The sequence below is a fragment of the Cephus cinctus genome, unplaced genomic scaffold, assembly GCF_000341935.2.
Source record: "Cephus cinctus unplaced genomic scaffold, Ccin1 Ccin1_scaffold0330, whole genome shotgun sequence".
In the NCBI taxonomy this organism is placed as follows: Eukaryota; Metazoa; Arthropoda; class Insecta; order Hymenoptera; family Cephidae; genus Cephus; species Cephus cinctus.
The window spans coordinates 2,875,670-2,899,019 of NW_014333027.1; the positions used below are offsets into that span (position 1 = coordinate 2,875,670).

General features: G+C 39.8%; 1 protein-coding gene and 1 long non-coding RNA gene across 12 annotated transcripts in view; one reads left to right on the forward strand and one right to left on the reverse strand.

Moving 5' to 3' along the window:
- Positions 1 to 23,350, reverse strand: part of LOC107266925 (transient receptor potential-gamma protein) — a 58,970-nt gene that overhangs the window by 2,855 nt on the left and 32,765 nt on the right. For 5 of the 11 annotated variants that reach the window (XR_003059376.1, XM_025083805.1, XM_025083809.1 and 2 more), the window contains 15 exons: positions 10,184 to 10,479; positions 7,220 to 7,350; positions 6,302 to 6,587; positions 4,900 to 5,048; positions 4,590 to 4,785; positions 3,806 to 3,976; positions 3,340 to 3,574; positions 2,381 to 2,501; positions 1,979 to 2,263; positions 1,726 to 1,859; positions 1,525 to 1,654; positions 1,254 to 1,449; positions 955 to 1,149; positions 643 to 868; positions 72 to 449 (listed from right to left, as the gene is read on the reverse strand). Coding sequence is in view for 10 of the 11 variants with exons in the window: in XM_025083805.1 (XP_024939573.1) it covers positions 72 to 449; positions 643 to 868; positions 955 to 1,149; positions 1,254 to 1,449; positions 1,525 to 1,654; positions 1,726 to 1,859; positions 1,979 to 2,263; positions 2,381 to 2,501; positions 3,340 to 3,574; positions 3,806 to 3,976; positions 4,590 to 4,785; positions 4,900 to 5,048; positions 6,302 to 6,587; positions 7,220 to 7,350; positions 10,184 to 10,479 (3,129 nt within the window). In the remaining variant the exon portion in view is untranslated. Of the gene's footprint in view, positions 1 to 71; positions 450 to 642; positions 869 to 954; positions 1,150 to 1,253; positions 1,450 to 1,524; positions 1,655 to 1,725; positions 1,860 to 1,978; positions 2,264 to 2,380; positions 2,502 to 3,339; positions 3,575 to 3,805; positions 3,977 to 4,589; positions 4,786 to 4,899; positions 5,049 to 6,200; positions 6,222 to 6,301; positions 6,588 to 7,219; positions 7,351 to 10,183; positions 10,480 to 23,350 lie in introns of those variants that run through there. The other 6 variants (XM_015737975.2, XM_015737974.2, XM_025083807.1 and 3 more) reach the window with 6 other exon arrangements.
- Positions 17,283 to 19,335, forward strand: LOC112494183. Its single transcript, XR_003059377.1, has 3 exons — positions 17,283 to 17,410; positions 17,510 to 17,786; positions 17,876 to 19,335. It is a non-coding gene; the product is annotated as an uncharacterized LOC112494183 (long non-coding RNA).

A 23,350-nucleotide genomic window follows, 5' to 3' on the forward strand; every position in this document is an offset into this window, starting at 1 on the left:
TATAAGGACCAATGTCCTACGGTAAGGACCTCTTCAGTTCTATTTTGTTTATATCGTATTTCATGATTTACCTATAAGTCTAGAAACTCTTCCAGCTTTAGCAGCTTCGATCAATGTACCCCAACGTTTCTTCCTTGAGCTACCACGAGCACCACGAATTTGTCTAGGTCCTGTACCCAATCCTGGTACACTGTTCGTACTTGTATGATGTGGACTCTTTTTTGGCGTTGCACCAGGACCAAAAATACCGCTGAGAGTACTACCGAACAAATCATGATGCTGATTCTCGTGATGAACTTGCTGCAAAGACGCTATGAATTCGGCTACTGGTGGTAAGGTACCACTTCCGCCCGGTTGGGGTGCGATGTTGAACCCTTTCATGAGTCTTCGTTCTTTCTGACGATTCTTCTTACCGCCTGCACCTATGGAGAGCGCTTTGAAGCCACCGTCTAACGGTACCAACAGAAAAGCAAAAAAAAGAGAATTCTAAAGCGAACTACGAAAATTAAAAGAATATAAAATGAACGTAAAGAGTATTGGGTACTAGATTAAAAAAAAGATTGACTAATGGTTACGTAAAAAGTTCTACACGAAGCGTTTCTATAATAATTTAAATATTAATACCTATGATACAATTCTCACCTGTACCGGTACCAGCAGCTGTAGATGTGTTCATTCCTGAATTTTTTAAAATTTCAATAAGTTCACAACGAAACGCACTAATGTCCTGCTTAATCTCGTTTACGTCGTCCTCAGTGACGCCTTCACCCTCCGTCTTTCTTTGTTCCACAGTCACGTAGCGCCTCACCAAATTTCTCATGATACTCTGATAACGAAAATCCCTTTCCGACGCCTGTTTCACTTTTCTCTGTAAGCAGTCCAATTTCTCAAAGCACGTTAACATCAGTTACAAATAAATTGCTCGCCTTCTAGAATATAGATTCATTGAGTTACCCTTATCGTTCGCATGTGCTCTTTCTTGGCTGCTCGACTGTGACCACAAAGCTTTCTATAAACCCATTGCCCGACATACCAGGCACTCTTAGGGGTTGGTATGATATTAAATGGTGGGGGTACAGTACCACCTTCTTCAAAATAACTTATCCATAATTTACTTCTGGCGAATTTCCATTCGACGTCAGCTCTTTCCTACAGTGAACGAATGTAACGGAGTGACGTAATAAAATGATAAGCCGAATAAGATTTTCGGGATCACCCATTATTTGCGTTCTGGTATGCAGAATCACACTTACGGAAATTAACTGGTAGGAATGATTCATCATGGCGATGAGGAGATTGAGCAGGACGACTATGTTGATCACCGAGTATGTTCCGAACATCAGCATGCCCCAGAATCTCGTGAATACTTTAATGCCATCCAGTTCGAAGCTTTCAAGATCCACCAGTCCAAAAACCGCCCAGAAGAGTGTTTGGGTCGTTTCGAACAGACTGAAAGGATTTTAATATTGATTTATTGCATTCGTTACATTGTCTCGAATCCACATAGAAACTTCTTTAACGCACTTGGCAAATCTTCTCCAGACTACACAAGCATTTGAATCCGTAGTGATATTCGCATTGGGCGGATAAGGCATCGCACTGGGACACCTTTTCTTCTCCATATCAGCATAGTACCAAAGTAATTGATTGAGACCTGAAGGAAAATAATTAAATAGTCACAATATTAATTAAAGACGATGCAACGATCAACATAAAGAAACTTACCACAAGAGAAAGCAAATAATACCAGGACGTAAAGAAAGAAGAATTTCATAATATCCATGACCATCCTGGAGAGTGATACTTGAAGTGGTCCCAAGTGCGGATTCACAGAGAATATATAAACGAGCTTCAAAGAGCTGAAAAGAAGAGGAGTGAAAAGAAGACAAAGTGAAAACTGCAGTAAAGCCCAGTTTGTTTCTTTCCATTTTTCAGCTAACAATAAGATTTCGTGAAAGATAAGATATTGAATTCCTACCTGAAAATATTGGCCGCAGAAAATAAGCCTTCGGATATGAGCATAGGATCCCAAGTATCCCACTGTTCCCTTTGAAGTTCAACGACCGATTCTGGATCCTGTCCCTCATTCTCCTTCTGAACCCTATAGTAGGCGACGACCCTCAGGGCGACCGTGGCCACGTAGAGAGAGTTCGTGACGAAATCTATTACGTTCCACATGTCGTTCACGTACTCTTCCAGACCCACGTCCCACAGTTGCTTTACTTCAGACCAAATGAGACCGGAGACCCAAGCCAGTATAAACCTGTGCAAAGAGTAAGTACCTAGATCACTCATGCTGACGCTTAAAAATAGCTAAGAGAAGTCCAATTCAAAGGGAACAAAACTGCTTCTAAACCAATGTCAAAAGTAAGAAACTTGCCATTCGACTATCGTAGGAGCTGCTCCTCTCTTCGTGGGTGCCGGTTCGTGTTCTGGAATGTCATGACCCATCCAATTCCCGATAACGCTCTCTATCCTTTGACTGGCCAGAATTAGCATGACTAGAAATGTAAGAATAGATATTATTTATTTTACTTATACCTTAAAGTGTCTATGCAGTCTCTTGATTCTTGCGTCGTGATGCTCTAGAGTATTTCAGATTTGAAGGCAGGAACTAAACAAGCTCTGACGAATAATTTTTGTAACGTTCCCTCGGGATCCTTATCGTACTTCTGGCTCTCAGTTATATTCAGGATAACGTCGTGAAATTTCCCGTTCGTAATATCCTCCGAGTGCATTAAATTTCAGAGAGGACATCGGAGAGATAAATAGACCGAGAGATGGAAAAAGGCAGAGAGAGAGAGAGAGAGAGAGAGAGAGAATGAAATAGCTAATAACATTTTATGTACGAAGAGAAATTTTCGAATGGTACAAATAGGAAGAATAATATGAAGTACTATGAGTATGGTTGAAAAAAAATTATAATAAAAATGGGAATAATTATTCGAATTTAATATTTCTCGTTAATAGATTATGAAATTTGCATATATTTCATATAACGAATGTAATATTAATAAAATAGCAATGATAATAACAATAATGCAAGTAATAATAATAGTATTTCCTCGGAAGTTTATCAGAGTCCAAACGGGACGTTTCCGCCATCGTTATTTTAGATTCCAGCACGTCGCTGCGATCAAACATTCGCTCCCTTTTGGCATTTCCAAACAGTTTACAAATAGCCACGGCTATTTCTCGCAGAGCGATAATAGCATTAGACGTTGGCATATACGTTGATCATCGATGGCAGCGATACGATTTTTCAAAAAGGATCAAAATCTTTTTTTAATTGACGGTTATTCTTCCTGCCTTCTTTAACTTTTGATGTTAACGACTTACAAAGGAAAGTGAAGTATGATGCTGAGTGGCAGATGAACTTGATAAATGGCTTCCTCATCGTTTGTCCCATTACGCTATGAGGGGCAATTATGTAAGCCACGCTCAAGAATGGAAACAGAATACCAATCCTGACGATTTCCAAAGCCTGGAGTACCATATTTTTTCGACGGAATCCTGGCAGCCCTTCGTACCAAATGGAGGCAAGTAGCTGCTGCACGTTTGGATGTGCCACAAACTGCAATAGCAAAGTATAATCCATGAAATTCTAATTTGCTATTCTGGTGAGGATCTGGAGGGAGAATATACGTGAGGACGTTGTTGGGAGCGGATAATGATTAGAAGGGATATATAATCCCTGGATAAAAGTCCTTCCACGACTAATTCCCTCTTATATGGATATATAAAAAGTTACGTAAAAGTGTAGGGTATCTATGGGGTGTATAAGTTAACTGTAGATGGCACGTACTTTTTTTTGACGTAGCTTAATGGCCAACTTGAGACGATTTAAGTGCATTCTTTCGCCATGCTCGAAGGCGGGTCCCGTGGGATCGTGATTCAACAAGACCTCCAGTTCGTAAGAACTCCTGGTATGATCCAGGAGAGCCGTGGCAAAGTCCTGACACTGTCGTCTCAATTCCTGAATAAGATAATCAAGTTTTTTTTTAGAAAGAGAGAGAGAGAGAGAGAGAGAGAGAGAGAGAGAGAGACAGAGAGAAAGCGTGCAATTAAAGCTGGGAGGATTGTTGAAAATATTATTAATCAATAAAATAAAACTCTGTCGGTATTGTAGAACTGATGATTATCGGTAAAGAAGATCGACCGACTTTGCTGGATTTCATTTATACAGCACTGAATCAAACCTAAGCTCGCTTGGACTTCTGCGTTTAAAGGCAGTACGCTATGGCTTGCGAGAAACAGCATGTTTATCCAGAAAGGAATGAAAGAGGAAAAGAGGGTTCCCGTAGGATGAGTGGTAAATAGAGAGGGAGGCAGTCGTAAAGCGTCGAGTCAGCGAAGTTGTCGAAGTTTTCTGGAGGACTATATACATATGGATATATGCGGAAGCTGAACTGACTTGTTGGTATACATATTTATACGTCTATCCTTAAAGCTCACAGGGTGTTTCCTTTAAAATGTAGAAAGATCTAACTTAAAGTATTTCTAATATATATGTATATATGTATATGTATATACAAAGCGCAATACGCATATGTATGTCCATAGAAATGTAACATTCTCTCGAATCACACCTGGTATTCACACTTGAATTCGTGCTCCAGGAAGGAAAGCCTTCGTAATTCCCAAGAAAGTTCAAAAGCCGTCAGAATAGGATCCTTCGAGGATAAGGCTATCAAAGAAGGCGACGCCAGAGCCCTGTACGCATTTATCCTACTCCTGGAATGCCTTAGGGAGTCTTCCATTCTAGAGGTCACGCACTCGTCACAACTGTATTTAAAAAAAGTATATATTTAACAGTTGGACGGTTTAAAAAATTTTTTCTTTAAGGATAACAACGTTAAATTTTCATTTTTGAGTAATTGGACACCCTTGTGAACTCACCCGCATCGCACGTCGTGGGGCATCGGTAAGGTTGATCCTCGATCCAGCAGGATCTTAATGATCTCATAATTATCTCTGTGAGCTGAAAGGATCAGTGGCGTGATGTCCGGTGTGAACGTAGCTGTATCTGGTGGTAGTGCTTCCCAACTCTACGGATCAAGTAGATTCGTTTAAATTATCCCTTTGGTCTTAGTCGTGACTGTTCCTTGAAGTGTCATTTTTTTACGTGCTATATTTTCCCATTCCTTTTGTGACTTGTAAGGGTTGTATTCGTAAATGTGCTCTAAGCGTGTTTCGACGCTCTTTTCTCTATTTTATGTACATTGGTCCCTGTATTTCTCCACTTTGTGAACTCCGGAACGCGCTCGGAACACATTCACGAATCACTTTATAAGAGCAGTAAACAAGTTTTTTGTTGTTGTAAAAAGTAGGAATTGAGATGAATGAAAATACACTGTACTAATTGGACTACCCTTGCGATGAATATAGCACACTAGAATAATTTACAGAGAATAGTAACGCGTCAGTATGTGCCTAACATACTGATTAATAATCTCCTTATGCAATTTATCCACAGACACTGCGCAAAGATAATTGTAGTATTCCGTACGTCCTACTTCGCCATATGGCGGTGCATCATTTGTCCTACAGGTAGAAACTTCCTGTAGAACTTGGTACATGCACGTACGTATACTATATGCAGATAGTTAATTATCACAATGAGTAGTTTCCAGTAGCTGTAAATACCTATGTAAATTTAAGTCACTTCACGGTTCCGTTTACTCAATTATAAATGTAATAACGATGTAATAATAGTCTTTTGTAATTGTAAAGTATTAATTTAATCGTGATCGTGTGATAATGCTTCATCAATTACAATACAGTTCGCGATACAATATAAACTGCTTCCTTACGCATCCCCATTCTGGCTGTTAACTCATGTCTAAATTACAAATTGTCCCCTTTGAGAAACCAAGAACAAGAAAAAGATACCCGAAAGGGTAGCGGGACTCGAACTAAGCCGATTTAACATCCACGAGAGCCGATTAAATGTTCCAGAAGGTTCTTTTACTTCATGGAATCTTCCCGAAGGAGTTTTCAATCTGTTACGTCACTTAAACAAAATGAAACCTTAAGCCCTCCGAGGAGATTCAGCTTTTATAATGAATGATTAATTAACAAAAAAAATTCTTTTAACGTAATATTTAAACTTTATTCATCTCGATTCCTGTGACCCTACGTGTAATATACATGTCGTTACATTAATATCATCAAGGACCAGAGCCACGACAAGACTGTACCATCAATCATCCAGGACGATCCTTTTAGATCCTGAAATTATGTAAATTCTTATTATTCCTTCAGGATCAACCAGCTTCGTCCTGGTTGTAAAACTACGAACAGGACTACGAACGGGCAGGCGGCAAGCGGACGACACAGAGCTGCTTACGTGGGGCTCGCCGTTCCTGTGGAAGGTCTCCTCGTGTTCCAGAAGTACCTCCACAGCTTCGACGAATTCCTCAGAGATGGCATGAAGTAAAGCGTCCTTCGTGTCGACCTTGTGCTCGATAAGAAGTTCAACCATCTCAAGATTCTCATTATCGATGGCCATCAAGAGTGCGGATCTGCCTAGAGGATCTACGCAGTTGATATTTATGTATTCCGTTTCCTGGGCGCGTTGGAGCATCCTGTAAACAAATTATCATGATAAGTAAGACGACTCAGAATTACGTGATTTCATCCTGAGATATCAATTACACAACGTATCCAGATATTCATCGTGCAATTTCAGTTTTACTTGTAAACAGTCATTATTATAACGAGGATATTAACAAGCACCCAGAGAATTATATTCCGTTTTGCGTCGACTCTACTTATGGCCACGCTATAGACTATGCTGAAGGGACAATTGAATTTCCCGCCCACATAGGACACTACAAGCCATGCACACGTCGATATGCTCAAGTACAATTCAAATGGAAGGTAAAATACAATGGCCATAATAACCCTGTACAAAGAGTCGTGATCTTGAATAGAGTATATTGATATTCCTCTTATTTCCCCTTTCATTCGTTTTTTTTTCCATACGTCAACTTGGTTATGGATAATATTGAATTTTTCGGATCGATTCAGGTGACGACTATTCTGAATTTATAATGTACATAGTAGCGTGGTTATGCAGCCACTATGACATATGGTATACTTAACATATATTACGTGCTGAATTCAATTCTTTAAAAATATCTTCACCCATATGCGTCTCGTATATTTTATGTATCTTATGCACCTTTAGCATGTATGCCTTAGAATTTCAATTTACCTTCTGACCGAAGCTACATCTCCGCGTTCAACGGCTAGGAGGTACTTTTTCTCGTCCAGGGAGAGACTGGCCATTTCCTGGTGGGGCCTCACGACGTTCTCCTCCTCCATCATACCATGGATGCTGTGTCTCTGGAAGAAAATTATTTGTTCTTCTTCCATTTATCGTCTCCCGTGTAACCGCAGTGTCCCTTAGCGGTTTCGCTCCAGTGAACTATGGCAGACTTTGGTGACTGATACGGACTTCGGCTGTAGAGAGAGCGTGTGTGCAGGAAGAGGATGAAAACGGGGAGTAGCAATTAACGAGTGGAATAGCTCTGTATTATTCACCCACATCTCAATATATTCAGCGGAACGGACAAGAGAAAAATACAGGTCCATATTGTTTGTAGCGAGTAATCATCATCCCTTGTGCTGAACCTGTCTCCCTCTGAATTTATTCTCATTCTCATCCTTATTGACCCAGGTTCGTTCATGCATTTATTCGCAATACGCTTTCTGAAGTTTTTTTAAAAATTCTTTCCTACAATCGGTTTCCGTAAGAATCGTACGTCGTTTGGTTTTTTTTTTTTGACGTTTTGGTATTAAGGGTGGGTGACTACAAAGATAGGGGAATGTGATGTATCGAAGGGGATGGATTGAGAATTATTTTAGAAATGATAAAGGAAAATTAACGTGCATAAAATTGGAGGAGATGTATCGGCCAGTTTAAGGGTGAAAGAGAAATATAATTTCACCTGAATTAATATACCTTTTTGGCATAACACCTGTTGTTCGTCCGTTCATGAGAATAGCTTAGGAGCGGCAAGTATGTACCCAGGGTATGGAGCAGCAGGATTAGGGAATATTTATCGTGGCGTAGTAAAGAGGAGTACATACGTGTAAGACGTGCAGGGGGATGATGGACAGTGTATGCTAAGGGTGTGGCCGCTTGACAATTAGGGAGCGCCTGGATAAACATTTAGGATGGCCTTCGGCATAGTCGTCATACCAGCACTTGAAGAGGGCTAATCGGAACTCTCCTTTTTTTTTTACATCCCTTATATATTTTTCAGGACCCATCCTGCTGCTGATGCACGCAACGCTTTGCGAATGATTTTAAGAAAATTCACATTACTAAGGGTAGAACGAAGTTCTCGAAGTTTCTACAGTTCCAGAATGACTTTCAAGAATCAATGGGAAGTAAGATCCAACGTGACGAGTAAAGTTCATCCATTGACGACGTAATGGCTACTGGCTCTTCGTGAAACTTGCTCTATCGGGGCAAACTACTCCGCGTACGAAAATGATAATAGGAAATTACACGGAAAGCTGTAACGGCAAGATCGTCTTTAATAGGCAGCCAGAGAAGCCCTGAGGTCCAGACCCAGGTCCTGGTCAACCCTGATAAAGAAAACTCTATCTTGCTCCGTTAGAGAGTGAAGTGGTAGACGCTGGAAGAAAAGGGAACAAAAATTGAACCATTCGGGACTCCGATATTAATTATCCTGCAGGAAGTAAATGTTTATCTAGAAAACCTTTCTCAAGAGGACGATGATCAGAGAGCATCAGTGAACAGCTGATTGCTTGTCATTTTTTGAGGAAACGAATCATCCCTTGTAGCATCTAACTGAATCCTCGACCACTCGTAAATCATTTCTGGAAGAGTTTCCGAATTGTCCTTGACATTATGTACCTTGGGAATGCTTCTTGCTTACTTCAGCTGCCGACTCCCCGTAGGGGTGGACTGACTTTCATCCCGCCATTGGTTCCAATTCCATCCGTTACTCTACGCCGTTTACGATGTAATAAAAGTAAAAGCCTCGCAAGACCTCTTGCCTGCCACTTTCCATTTACATAGGTAACGTAGGTGAGACGGCCATAACCCTACGGGGCTGTGCTGCCATTAGAGATATTTTTTGAATAAAAAAAAGTCGCTGTTAGCATCGAAATCCTCGACATACGTAAAGAGCCGCTGATATTTCCGTGAGGAAAGTTATACGTCACTTTGAAATCCCCGCGCAAATGTACGCGCTTTACGAGGCAATAAAGGAACCCCACAAAGGAGCCAGAACGTTCCATTTCGTGTAGTGTACATACATATATTACTATGGGTCTTGGCTGTACCACGTGATTCATTAAGAAACTCTGGAAGATCACAGGGGCTTTATATTTGTATGACCACAGGAAGCGGAAGCGTAGGTGGACTAGGATTCTGCTTGTGATTAAGTCGGCAGACGACGGGTATGAACTTGGTGTAATTATGCGTCCGTGACATGACGTGGGTACGAGATACTCTCATTTCCTGAAAAGACCTCAGGATAATCAAGGGCATCCGTTTCTCATTTTGCCTTTTCTTAGAAAGTTTAAAGACGAAAGTGCGCATGCGCCAAGTCGAAGTCGCTTTCGAACCCTCGCTAATAATTACTATATGAAAGGACCTACGGTCCAGTGACACTGACTACGCATCTACACGATAATTATACCTAAACAGATTTTTAGGCCTTCTCTCTTGCTCCTCTAAAGATTTTTTAGGACATTCGCTCCTTGTCGGATTTCCTTAAGGCTTGAAATACTGATCCTTCCTAGGATTTTATTTTAATTTGATCCACTTCCGCGTAATAGCAATTACGTATATGGGCGTTACTAGGTACTTTTATACGACGTAGTCCCGTTTTCGTATCAAGGGATTATGCTGAAGACACCCTTAGAACAGGGATTGGTTAGGGGTGGGTTTCTCAAATTATTATGGGATTAGGAGAACTTCCTCTCGTACCAATTGCCAGTCGGTCGGAGGATCTAGTTGTGACTGTTCCGAATTCTCTGGAGACTTACAGATATCCATTACCTTCGTAATTCACAAGAATCGTTTAACGTTAGAGCTTGAAAAAAATTTTTCAAAAAAATATATACATAAATATTCTAATGAACATCATCCCTTCTAGACTCTTATCCCATAAGACTCGGAAAAGATAAAAATACCGACCTTGACTTTCTTATCAATTTCCGGCTTCTCAAGTAGGCATGTCGTTTGCAGTGATGTCGTTTGCGATTGCAGGGGTGGTGGGGGTGCCTCGGGGTCAAAGTTCACATGTTGCCCACCACCCCTTACGAGCCCCGTACCAGAACGAGCCCTCATGGCTGCTGCCATTCTCAGAGGAAAAATCATCCCCCCGCCACCGCCGCCCCCACCGCCGCCGATACTGCTGCCACCGCTACCATGCTGATAGGGATGAGTTCTTGAGTCCCTAGAAAAGCTATCCTCATCCTCGCCCGCGCTTTCTGCAATAGGAAAAAAAAATATATATATATACACACTAAAAAGTTATAGAAAAATTTGAAGCGAGATCGATTTTCTTATGGGGATGCAGTACATGTCAAGGGGTATATTTACCCCCTATCGATCACTCGTATTATCGAAAAACCACCGCTTTTCGATATCCCTCTCCATTGACTCGTATACCCTTACGTAAACCGGAAGACGCCAGTCTCGCGAATACAGATAGTAAAATGGCGCATGATGGATCGACGAATACACTTCTCATGTAAAAAAGGATCAAGGACCTTTGTCAAGAAGTATCATAGATACACTATCCATACTGTCCCGGAGTTACTATTAATGATGAATCTTGTAAGTCGAGTGGCCATGCTATGGCGCGTCGTACAATGCTGGCTAAGTAAACACGGTATACGTGCTGGAATTTTATAGAAAAATAATCCGGATACTTTTAGTCGCAACATCCATTTCTTAGCGGGATAACTTCAACTTCAGAATCCTCTTAAGGGTCTTAAGTTGTAAGCTGCGCTTGACAGAAATGCATTGCGGGAAGAAAGTTGAACCTTTAACGTGTGGCTTTGTTTATGCAATATGGATGCTAGCTGCAGTAAAGCTGAATGAATTTTTCGCAGCAGCGAGAGAGAAAGAATGTGAGTGAGTGAGAGAGAGAGAGAGAGAGAAAAAAAAAGAGAGCATACAAACCAACCATCCATACTCATTATCAGACACGAGAGTCAAGAGAATTAAGAGAGTAGTAGAGGTAGTTTTAAGAGTCGGCACTAGATGGCGAAAGGTAGGTAAGTTTCTTGATTTCTTTCATAAGCCATTAATCTTTCAGTGCTAACCTGCCAGAATTGGAAACACTGAACTCACTTTACGAATTCCATCCATAACTTCATATAGTGTGTATGAATTCTTTTAAATAAGCACGCATATTACTTCTCGTACCCACTATATTACGTCATCCTTAAATTCGCATCTGTGCCAAGAAATTTCCTCGAATTATCCTGTACTCGGGTTCAATCTCCGTGTAACTTGTTCAAGAAATATTTGGTCGGTTCGGTACGTTTATACGACCTGTAAACGTATAAGCGACGTATGGACGTATTATTGGTTCGATTGACTTATTAGTGATTTTATATATGATATTTACCTGTTCACACATTAGGCTTATTCGAATGGTAGTAAATTTATACGGGGATTATTCACATTGTGAATACCTTTTTCCCTCTATTTAATTGTTAAAAATAATAAAATTTACAAGATACTGTACTAGCGTTATTAAAATTTTAAGAACTTGATACCTTCCTAATACCCCGGTGCCATTTTGGGAGTTCTTCTTTTTTCTTTCTTTATTATTTATTTAACATTTTTTCGTAATGTCACTGAATAAATCACGAACAATAAAAGCGCTCGAGGGGACGACTTTGTATCCGCACTTGTTTCTTGAGAGACAGATAAACGAGATGAAAAAGGGAAAAGTAATGGAAAACGGTATAAAGTGTTCTCAAAACTTCGTATACCGTAATACACGTACATCTGTATCTTAAGAAATGTAAAGTCGGAAAGTTGCTCCAAAGCATACACCATATATGTATATATAACTGTTAAAAAAGAAGAGAGCATTCAATTGAGAAAAATTCATATTTCTACAAGATTCGCTGAAATATATGAAATACTTCATTTTTCGTGAGACAACTATGACGTCTCCCCCGCACCTGTATTGAAGAGCACGAGCACATTAAAGATTCCTCTTTTCGAAAAGTGTGAAAATCCCAAAGTAACACGAAAATTCGTTAAAGGATCGGAATACGGATTGATAAGGATAAAACAAGAAAATAAAGTCGCGTGTGTCGTTTTTACTGTATTTTCATTGTTTTCATATGTGCCGGAATAGCGACGCGAAGAAATGCATTTTCTGAAGTTGGATGGTGCGATGCACTCGCGTGGGTACTTGAACGAACTACTCCACTTCCCCTGCAACAAGCTGCCTCTCTATTGCACCAGACACGCATACGTATCACGTAACCAGCCCAATGAGGTAAGTACACACGCATATACTTCTGTACGAATTTTCACCACTACTTTTTTTCCACCCCTTTCTATACAGTACTTAATTTAAAGAAATAATTTCCCTTTTCACGTTATTATTCCATACTTGCATCGAACCACACTCGGATTGATCGTCCGGTACCACATGAGAGTGGGAGGCAGGGGTGGTTCGGCTTTGAGAGAATTTCGATCAGCAGGGGTTGTTACTACAGGGCAACGGGGTAGTTGACCTCTTGATACCTGTTGCTTGATGCAACCCCTCCCACCTGCAGGGGAATCGTATCCTGGTTACGTGCACGCAGGTATATTTCTTGAACGTTAGGGTAGGTACGGTACACTGCATAAGGGTGAATATAGTAATACTTTCCTCTGTGCCGTTCTCATATACTCTACTGATAAGGCGGGTTATGCAAGTGGTTACTTACGTTTGTGAAAGTAACAAACTCCTTGTGACACGCGATTCTCGACGCCTCGCGTGTTCACAGAGACTGGTGAACTGCTTTCTGCAGGATAGGTGTATGTATATACGTGCATGCGTTTATACAGTCACTAAAGCACGGTTCGATAATATTCCAGCGCGCTAAAGGGGTTGAATTTTATAAAAATGCAAGAAACGGTAGGACCTCGTTAAACGACGTATTAGATGTAATTATAAAAATGTCATCAAATTTTCCGAGTGCTACGAGCGAGTGTAAATAAGAATGAAAAAGAAGGAAAATTATTTTTCTTCCACAGCCGTAATGATTTTCAGCAGTGACGACGATGGCTCTTGTGAATGTTCCATTGATTCTACATGGGAATTAGTCACTTCGCACTAAAGAGCATCGTATAAGTCTATAGATAAATAATCAAAGTTAGATTTTGGTGACGGGGAAGAGAATCCATATGTTGCAGGGATATGTCAGTGGTTAGTTGAAATAAAAAAAAAGCATAAAAGAAGAGAATACCTTATTATTGTTTTTTTTATTTAAATTTTTTTCTGTCAAATTTCGACAATTGCCAAGAAAGAGGAAACGCTACAAGTCAGCTCAAACGCATCAACTGAAGTTAGCGCGTGCATTTCATTCCTATAGAAAAGACAACTGGAGGTGGTACGTTAGAGCCGATGAGCCTTGATGAAATCCGGCATAAATTTTTTAGAAATTTCAAATTACTTCACGTTTTAATTTTAATGAAAGCCACGGATGCCTGTCACTAATAAAATTTCGTAATACGCTAACCACTACAGCGTTGCCACCCTTTGATAAAAAAAGCAAAGTGCTTACATCATCATTATTATATAACGCTCAAGTATCATTGGGATCGCTCGCCGACCATGAATTAAGGTCCATTTTCTCACTGAAAAAGCGCCTTTTTAAATATCATAGGAACGAGGCGTTCTCAAAGCAGTCCTAAAGTGGTATTCGTAACCGTGGTTTAGTCAGGCGTTATTAAATTTCTATTTATTTCTCCTTCTGGTTTCTCAATATTACTTTTTTTTTTTTTACGAAGCCAATCCCATTTGTTGAAAGGTAAATTAATTTTGTTCCTAAGACTCGTTACGAAGTGCAGTAAGGTGACTACCGAACTACAGGTATATGCACTTTACAGAAAACTGAGAAAACTGTGCCGAGCCTAGCAAATTGAATTTACGTGGCTGTGCTTAGGGGCAGGTGAAGGGAAGTTTGGGAAGTGGGGGAACGTTTTGTCATCATTTTTACTGTACCCCCTACTGGTAAGAGTGCGGTTAAGAAGATTAATGGCGTACTTTGCGAAACACGTAATATGGGAAATGTTTTATAATGTGTGAGTAACTAATTTTTTTTTTTTTTTTTTTTCCGTAAAACGGTACCACGGTTTTTTTATTGCGTTACGTCATCGATCGAGACACGTGAGAGGATTCTGTCTAGCTTTATCTCTGTAAGCGGGGTAATAAGAGCAGGATAAGGAAGCAGGAGTAGGAAGGGTAGGAACGAAGGCGGATGGAGTAGGTAGAAATGTTATTGCTGGCGATAGAGTTGGGGAAGGTTTGTTTGCGTAAGGCGTGTAGAGAAGGGGGTAGTAAAGTCAAGAGCACGTCTAGGATGGAAACAAGAGAAAACCTTGGTATACGTGAAACGCCACAGAGACTAGTATAGTAGCAACACTAGTGCCAATGTAGTATAGCGATATATTAGCGATAGAAATATTATAATATCAGGGCTGGAATAATTGGGTGCAATTAGTCGCAAAGCGAAATAAGATCCTCTTGGCTGATCCGAAATACTGGCGGGGTCTAATGAGAATAGCAAAAGAATTTTATAAATTCAAAGTGTTTGGAGGGAATAAAGGGGGTACGTGTGTAAATCGTTAAGTCTTTTGTGCTGGATTTGTCCTCGGGAATAGGGGATGAAAAAAAAAAACGAAAATATTTGGATGTGCGACGTTACCGCGAGGATGTAAGGGTTGAGAATAGAGATTCCACTCCAAAAGACAGGAAATTAGGTGAGAGGGATGAAAAAACATGGGGTAGTTAATACTTGCGAGATAGGGGTTGGTTTCTGTCAGACTAACCTTACCCGTTTTCACTCTCTGATTACAGTTAACCCATATCGCCGGAATACTTGCTAATCCGGTCCTTTGTCATAGATTTGGTTTTCCACGCAGTCAAGGCTGAGCAAATTTTATCCCTTAACTACACCACTTTTAAGAATTCGTCGTGCGACCCCTAAAAAATGAAACGATCCGTCTCATGTTTCGTCCAAGATTAACAATCGAATCAAGTTCTAGCTGGGAAACTTTCATTTTCTATTTAAACTTCGTAGACAGTTGAGTCAACTTCTTTACGTTCTCTTTGACCTCCTCGCCACTCCGGATTCCACCCTTAGAATTTTGTCACTCTCGCAGCATTTCCTACGCCTTTGGGCTTATCCACTACTTATCCATCCACCCTCTGTCATCATCCACGGCCTTCAGGTCTCCATCGAATTCTCAACGACGGCATCGGATCCTTACCAAGGGTGCTAGAGGGAGGCCATCCTCACGCTGGCTTCAACCACGGGGGTGGCTATCTACTCTTGTTGTTGATGGGGATGATTGCAGCGGGCAACTTCCGTCCATAAATAATTTTATCAGTTTTCCGGATAATACAATTTCACAAGGTCGCGCTTTCTCCTTTACATGGGAAGTGTCATCCCGCAGGGACTGGTCGTTCGTCGACACCCTCCTGACCTAGGTCGGTTATCTTCAAGGGGATGACAGTTTTTAGTTCAGATCAAAGAAAACCGCAGTTCTATTCCTACTTGTGTACCGACCTACGGGACACTCGCTTAATTCAAGTTATCCCTGATGAACTCTCAACCGCATGTCTTACCTTGTGAAACGTAATATCATTTATTTTGCTTAAAAATATTTCCAAAAATATTTCCAATTCTTTTGATTAAATTGAAAAGTTTGCTCTTTATCAGCAATTAAATTCGCTCACGTTTCTTTCGTACATTCGTGTTTTTCTGGCAAGGTACCCCAGAGACCAGATCATAAAACCCTCTGAAGTAAATGATCGCCAGATGTCTAGGTCATGTAAACACTAACGCTCACCCGACTAGCGCCGCCATGTCGGCATCATAGCCGTTATACAAAACTCGTATTACGCGTTGAGTATCTGCGGAAAGGGTATCTCGAGATGAAGGCTCCACACGATAAAGATGTATACAGCTAATATAAAAAAAAAAATGTTACAGCATCCCCGAACACCAAACAATTCGAAAATCGGGCTTAAACTTCATCAAATTTTGAAAAAATCACTCACGCATGCGTTATAGGACAACCTATCAATATTACGTCTGTTCATCTCCCAATCTCAAGGTTATACGTTTATCACAGAAAATAATTAATTCAACAATTAATCCGAAAACAGGCACGTGGGGTGTTCCCAATACATTAGCGATCGAAAATCGAAATTCTACCAACTTGTCGTTTTGTATACCTTTCAACTTAGGACTCTAGAATAGTAACTATACACCAGATATCTGGGACCGACTCAGAGAGTGTACGGACGTGACGAAAGTGATTGGGGTATAAGAGCCTGTTTACGTTACGAATTTTATAAAATTAATAGCGCACGGTTGGTTAATAATTGTTTAAAAAATGTTTAAACAGTTATATATAAAGTAACAAAAATATCTATAAACCGTCTCAGTATTAATTTTTATGGAAGAAAATATATTATTTTCATACACATTTAATAATAACGCTTATATGTAGTTCTCAACCTGATATTTAGCTAAATTTCGAGATTTCGGCAAAATGCACGCTAATGAACTAAACAATTTTTTTCACGAAAACACTTTAGGAATCCTCAACTATCATGTACAAAAAAGCAGTTTTTTTATTGATATGAGTAATTTTCTGAAACACTCTCATCACGAACCATTTAGCACTCTCGTTCGAGACTTCCAATATATTAACGATATAAATTTATTTATTTAAAAAAAAAAACATATATCTTCTATTTGTAAGATCCAACGCGACGCTGACGAATGATAACGAACAAGATTTTTACAAAGCCCTATTACAGTCATTACTAACGATTTTTAATTGGGGTTTCGCAGAACCCCACGTGCCTCTTCTCGGGTTAAATAATAAATATCCATTCCACAAATATTGTTATCACAACGACCGTCCTCGAGCGTCCCTGAATGTAAGCAAACATTGATAACGGAACTGCTGCATCTGACAACAATGCACTCTGCCTGAATTGCAATAATAAGCAAGTTACAAAACGAGCCTTCCTATGCAGCTTGTATTACATACGTACGTGGTGCTCAGCAAAACTAAAACTTTTCTTACACAATAAACCTCAATCTCCTTCGGAACCACCGTCGTTTGTAAGTAGATGAAGAAATTTCACTTCAGCCACCAACGTCGGTACGTCTATTTCAATTTCTCTGGTTGATCCACCGATAGAGGGATCAGACTCGATGGCTCGTACGTAAGTAAACTCTTTTTTCGTTTTCTGTACTGCAGCCACCGCCGAACGTAACCAACCTAACCTGACCGTACCTCGCGTTACGTAATTTAGGTAAGGCAACACGGCGATATCGAAATGTGTTCACCAACCGTCCAGGCACGATATCCGACGAACGGAATCTGAGTTCGAAATACTCTTTTTTTCCAGCAATGAACTGGAAGTGATTGATACGCTATTGGAAGATACACGGTATCCCATAGGTATAGGTATAGATATACTATATGGATTTGTCTTATGGTAGCTATTGGTAACCATTCTACATATATGAAGGTGGTAATTTAAATTAAACTTTTCTCCCTCAGATTTTACTTTTCAGTCGCGCCATTCTATCTTCTGAAATATCTCACGGTTCAATGTTTCAGATCGAATTGAGATCAAGGAACGAAACAAATCGCGTTGGTAGCTCTGCTGTTGATATCTGTCAACGAAATTGACGTTGAAAAAGTATCTTTTTTCTGGCTTTTGAGAAAGAAAGAGGGAATGCAAAGTAGGATGGATTTCGATTGATAAGGTTCAAAAAAAATACTGTGTGAATGAGGGGTGTCTTTAAAGATTTATCTTAAAGGATTCCATCGAAGGGTCTGTATATACATATATATATATACGTATATATAAGTTGAAAATATTCCTGCTCTCTTTTAGTATGGAAGTTTGAATTACGACCCAGGACTGGTTGTGACGTTCGAGGAATAAAGAACTGCGCAATTCCTTTTTATTGACAAATTTTTTTTTTTTTTTTTTTCGTTTTACGTTTATACCTATACGGAATACTTTATTACACGTAAAACACATATTTTCAGCCACTGTTCCAAGCCATTATATTATAACCGACCTATGTCGGTGTTAAATGCCCTCGTTAATTCTGACTCTTCTGTATTTCGAAGCACGTATGTACATACATGGTATATCTCTGGACGTATATTTCTGTCTGGCTATCTGTTTGCTTTAGGTTTTCGCGTTGATAGGAAACCTCGCTGGTAGATGTCGATGTCAATATTTCAAGAAACCTTCCAGCACATAAACTTCAGTGAGATGACCTATGCGAGATTGGGACAGACATCTTGGTATCTCGGGAGCTGTACCAATTCGATCTGTATCGACGAAGGAGAAGCAACGAAGGAAGAGAGAGGGATGTCGCGAACTAAGGATAGGTTATACTTGAGGGTTACTCTCTTGTGCTTTGGATATTCCCTGCAGTGAATTGTTCGAGTAAGGGTGTATTGCGTACGGAGCAAAAAAAAAGTGAATCGCATTTGCGAGTTTCATGAATTCATTTTATTAGTCTTTTTTTAATCTTTTTTTGCATATTCTTGTGACAGGTAGTGACGTATCCGGTCATATAGGGTTCTAGTTGTTTGTGACTCATGGTGAAGTACGATTACGATTCTGGATTTAAGTCCAGTCGAAGTTCACTTGAACTTCCGGTTCGCCAGAGGTTTGATTATCGGCCGCCTGCAAGCGCCATAACTCTTTCGCGAAATGTCAGGAATGGTATAGACCAACTGAGGCCGACGACCTCATGGGAACTTATAAGTAGGTTCAAGGGTCATTAGGTCACTGTTCAGGCCCTTAAGGTATTTTAAAAGAGCGAGAAAAAGCGCTTTCTCAAAATTCTTCGTTCAATTTAATTTGAATATATCCTCATGATTTACTCGAGAAATCTAATGAAATAGTCGGGCTTGGGCTTTCCGCTAAATCCAATATGCCGTGCAGCTATTAAGCTCAAATGAATTTTGAATTTACTTTCACGAGGTCTGTTGCTTTTAAATGGTTTAAGCGTATCGGGATAATGTGTAAAGCGATTTTTACTTTACGAAATGAAATTCACAAGGTTATCAAAAAATTAGATAATTATTTAAAGTCTACGAATTTTTATCTCCATCTGTCATGAATATTCAGAATAAAATATGCACGCCGAATAAAAACTGTTATTGAATTACTATCTACGTTATCGAAAATAATTAAAGAATTATAGACATTTATAAATTACGTATACGGCAAGTGCAATTTGACGAAGACATCGAAACTGTCAACGGATACTATGTTTCTCTTTGTCATACCAACGTAAACTCTCGTAAGTCCATCTCTCTCGCACTTGCAGCAAACATACAATGTTTTTTAATCTCCAAACGCTACCTTCCCACGATCCATCAATCAAAGTTTGCTCAAACCGTTTCTGTCCTACAATTTACAAAAAAACTCACGAAAATCATTGCACGTCAAAAAAATTTTCAACCATTTTTTTTTATTTCCGTTCATCATTCCAACAAACACTTCCCCGCATAATCCCTCTTTCTATGCATTTGAATCAAGTGCAATTTGTAGATTCCAAATCCAATAACAAAACTACCCCTTATCGTCCCGCTCGGTACAAGCATTGTTAATTTCAAAGAAAGCACTTTCCCAATTCCAAAAATCCTCTATTACCTCAGATCCCCACATTTCCCATCTACACCAACCACCCACATTTCCCACAAGCCAATAGCAAAGCGTATCGCGATCTAATTTTCCGAAAAAGTCTGGCCCATTGCGTATGCATACCCTACAGTTAAATCTATAGTAATTCGCAAGCGCATATCCAGTATGCCATAAACCCTTCTATATCTGTATATAAAATCTCATACGGAACATCTCACTGCCGAGTCACAATAAGGAAATGGGCTGAAAACTGTCACAACCCTTTTAGCCAGGTTTGGGCGAACATGTAAATTCCCCTATATAACTGTAACGTCTTTATCGGTAATGGGCATCTTGCAAAGTGCTCTGCGGTTCAAGGGCCTCCTCTCTACCTAAAGGAGGATCCTCAGCTCGCACATGCCAATCCCACATTCCCGTATGAGCTACGTAGCCGCGATAGGGCACAAGGGCTTCAGTGTTAATGGTCTACACGGTGTATACTTATACCATACGTACTATACCATTTGTTGGCGTACGTGTCACCTCGTTAGGCAACGACGTTGGTATCGTCCTCGAGGAAGTACTTTTGGCATCGATAGGTTTGGCAGCCTCGTCGAGAGTCCTGGATAGATGATATCGAGTGACGTGAAGTGGTACGACGTCAATCAGCAGAGTGACGTCGTAGAAATAAATAGAGAGAAGATGAGATATGGGATTTTAAATTACCGAATCTTTATCATTCTTTGTATTATTTTAATAAAACATAGTTGGCATTCCTGATTTGTTGCTTACATAATGAGTTGGTTAAGTTTCTTTAGAAATTAGTAGACTTTGACACGGATTATTCCGTAATATAATTCCTAAGAACGGTATGGAGCTTCTTTTATATATATCTACTCATCCAGAATTCACATTTCTATTGAATTAGGTTAGGGCGGTACTTTCACCGAATTATTTTGCTATTTCAATACAGAAAGCAGTATATACGTTAAAGTATATGCTATATATTTAGACTTATTGTATTTATACGATATGACTCGAGACCAGAAGACTTTTCGTTGAGACACGGGAAATATTTCGTTTGGGTTTTCAATTTTAATTAAACGAAGAAAAAAATACAAAAAAAATAAATCTTCGGGGATCTAGCATTGAAGTTCTAAGCTATCTGAACCTAACGTAGCCATCACAGGGTGTGTTGGAAAAATATTGAAAAATTCGTTGTGATTGTGGATTTATGGATCTCAGCATAAGCGTTAAACCGATCATTTCTTCGGCCCAGTCCTGGAATGATTAAATGTGCCCCAAGTCCTATTGAATTTATATTTCCAAAGTATACTATCGTCATATATATAGTCAGCGCTCGGTATCGATATAGCAGTCTATTAGTATGTAAGCTCGAGGATGGATACGGATGAGTTCATAGTCATCAATCACCTTCCCGTCATCATGGTGTATAGCATAGAATTATGCGGATCAGTCTGAGTCGAGCGCTTCTGGAACCTCACAGCGCTGAAAGTCCCCATAGAAATTCTATGGGTAACATAAGAGCGTAGGAGAACTTGTCACTCGTAAGCAGGTGTATATACATGTCCTTTTAATTACTAGGCGCGCGTCACTAGACCTCATTGAATTCGCATAGAACACTTCCGTTATAACAGGACCTGCGTTAATCCCAAATGAGGATTTTATATCCCTTTGAAGTTCATATTAATATTAACTGTAGTCGTAAGTTCGCGGGTATTGCGTCGATCGAATGATCAAATATGCCGAAACGAGCACTCGCAACAATTTGTTGGTTTTCCAATTTTTCCAAAATCAGGATCTTAATTATTTTATTATTTATATAAAAATGTCGGTTTCACCCACTCGGGAGCTTTTGGGGTTAACTTATTTCGTTTTCACATTTTTTTTATCATTACAATATCTTTTTCCAAATTAAAAAAGGGTATCTGTAAGGAACCCTCCCTACGTCATTTAATTAGCGTAAATACAGACGGTTACGTGAAATCGCTAGTGGTCAGATAAGAGTGTATGGGTATACTCACACTTTAAGCCTCGTTTACACTGTATTGCGATAACGAGACGATTAGAACGGCTAACTACGTTACTGCACTACAGGGTACTAATTCGATTTCGTCCTGCGGGTACCTTATATCTACCCTACTATTGATTCCAGTAGATATCCCCAGGTTATAGTCAGACATTGAAGCGTTTTCGTGGGTCTGACTGTCAATTGGTTTTTTTCACTACCGTGCAAAATACTACGCATACGGGTGCCTTTGTGCTATCCTGACCATTTCAATAATTTCATTGAAGGGCTGATTAGAGAATTTCTCAAACGTAATTTCGTCCTAGTCCAATTTAAAAAAAAAGTCTCACACTCCCTCGTTATTATTAACCCTTACGACATTTTCGACTTTCTTTATCCCCCTCCATTTTCTACGTTCACTCGCTGATCACTCGAACAAGCACAATATAGTCTAAAGAGGTATATATTCAACTCCTAAGAAAAAAAACTGCTCTTTAATTCGAATCAAGAAATTGAATTAAACATAACAAATTGATAAACGTACAGGAACTTTCCGATTCATTAGCATTGCAACAATTGCCTAACCAGTAGTAAAAGTCGGTCACGAGCAGACAGCAAACAGCAGACCAAATGCTTCTAGGTACATCGACGACTTAGCATCGATTACTGCACGTCCCATGTTGATTGGATTCTTGTTTCGGCTCAGTGATTCATACAAATGGATATTGCAGGTTGCTCCGCTAGTTGGCGCTAGTGTACTTAGCATCCTTAGTACCCCTGGTACACTAGCGAGAAATAATGGCCTTCCTGTTTATACTGCAATAGTATTATTTACAATAATATTTTGAAAGATCATTTTGCTTTCGACTGTACTTATCCCTATAGTAACCCTGTTATATCCCTAATGTTCCTAATATAACCCTAGTGCGCAACCTTGCACACTGCAATTACCCTATGGATTCTCCATAAGCCCGCTAACCCTGGAACACAAAGTTCCATAAGGACGACTCTCTATAGCAGTGCTACGTTCACGTAAGCGGGGAACCAGTTGGCTGGCAGCCAAGGATCAGGAACGCCCTTTGCGATTTGCACTGGATTTTGTACCTGTGCAGTACGATTCCTCACTCTATTCTCTAAACCAACTATGCATGCACGTTTACGTACGTACGTGTAGACTGGCCAGAATGCATTGCCGACATACATCAAGCTTACAGCAGAGCTGGATGCTTTCTGGACTGAGAGTATACAGTATGTAGATTGTAGATAGATATTTACCGCAGTACCTAGTGCTACCAAGTACAGACTATTCTCGTGTATCGTGCAGATGCTATTTTTATACGGCGAATTAATTTTTTTTTTTTCAATGCCCACCCGAATAACCTAGCATCGTTAATGAGCTGTAACGACGTTG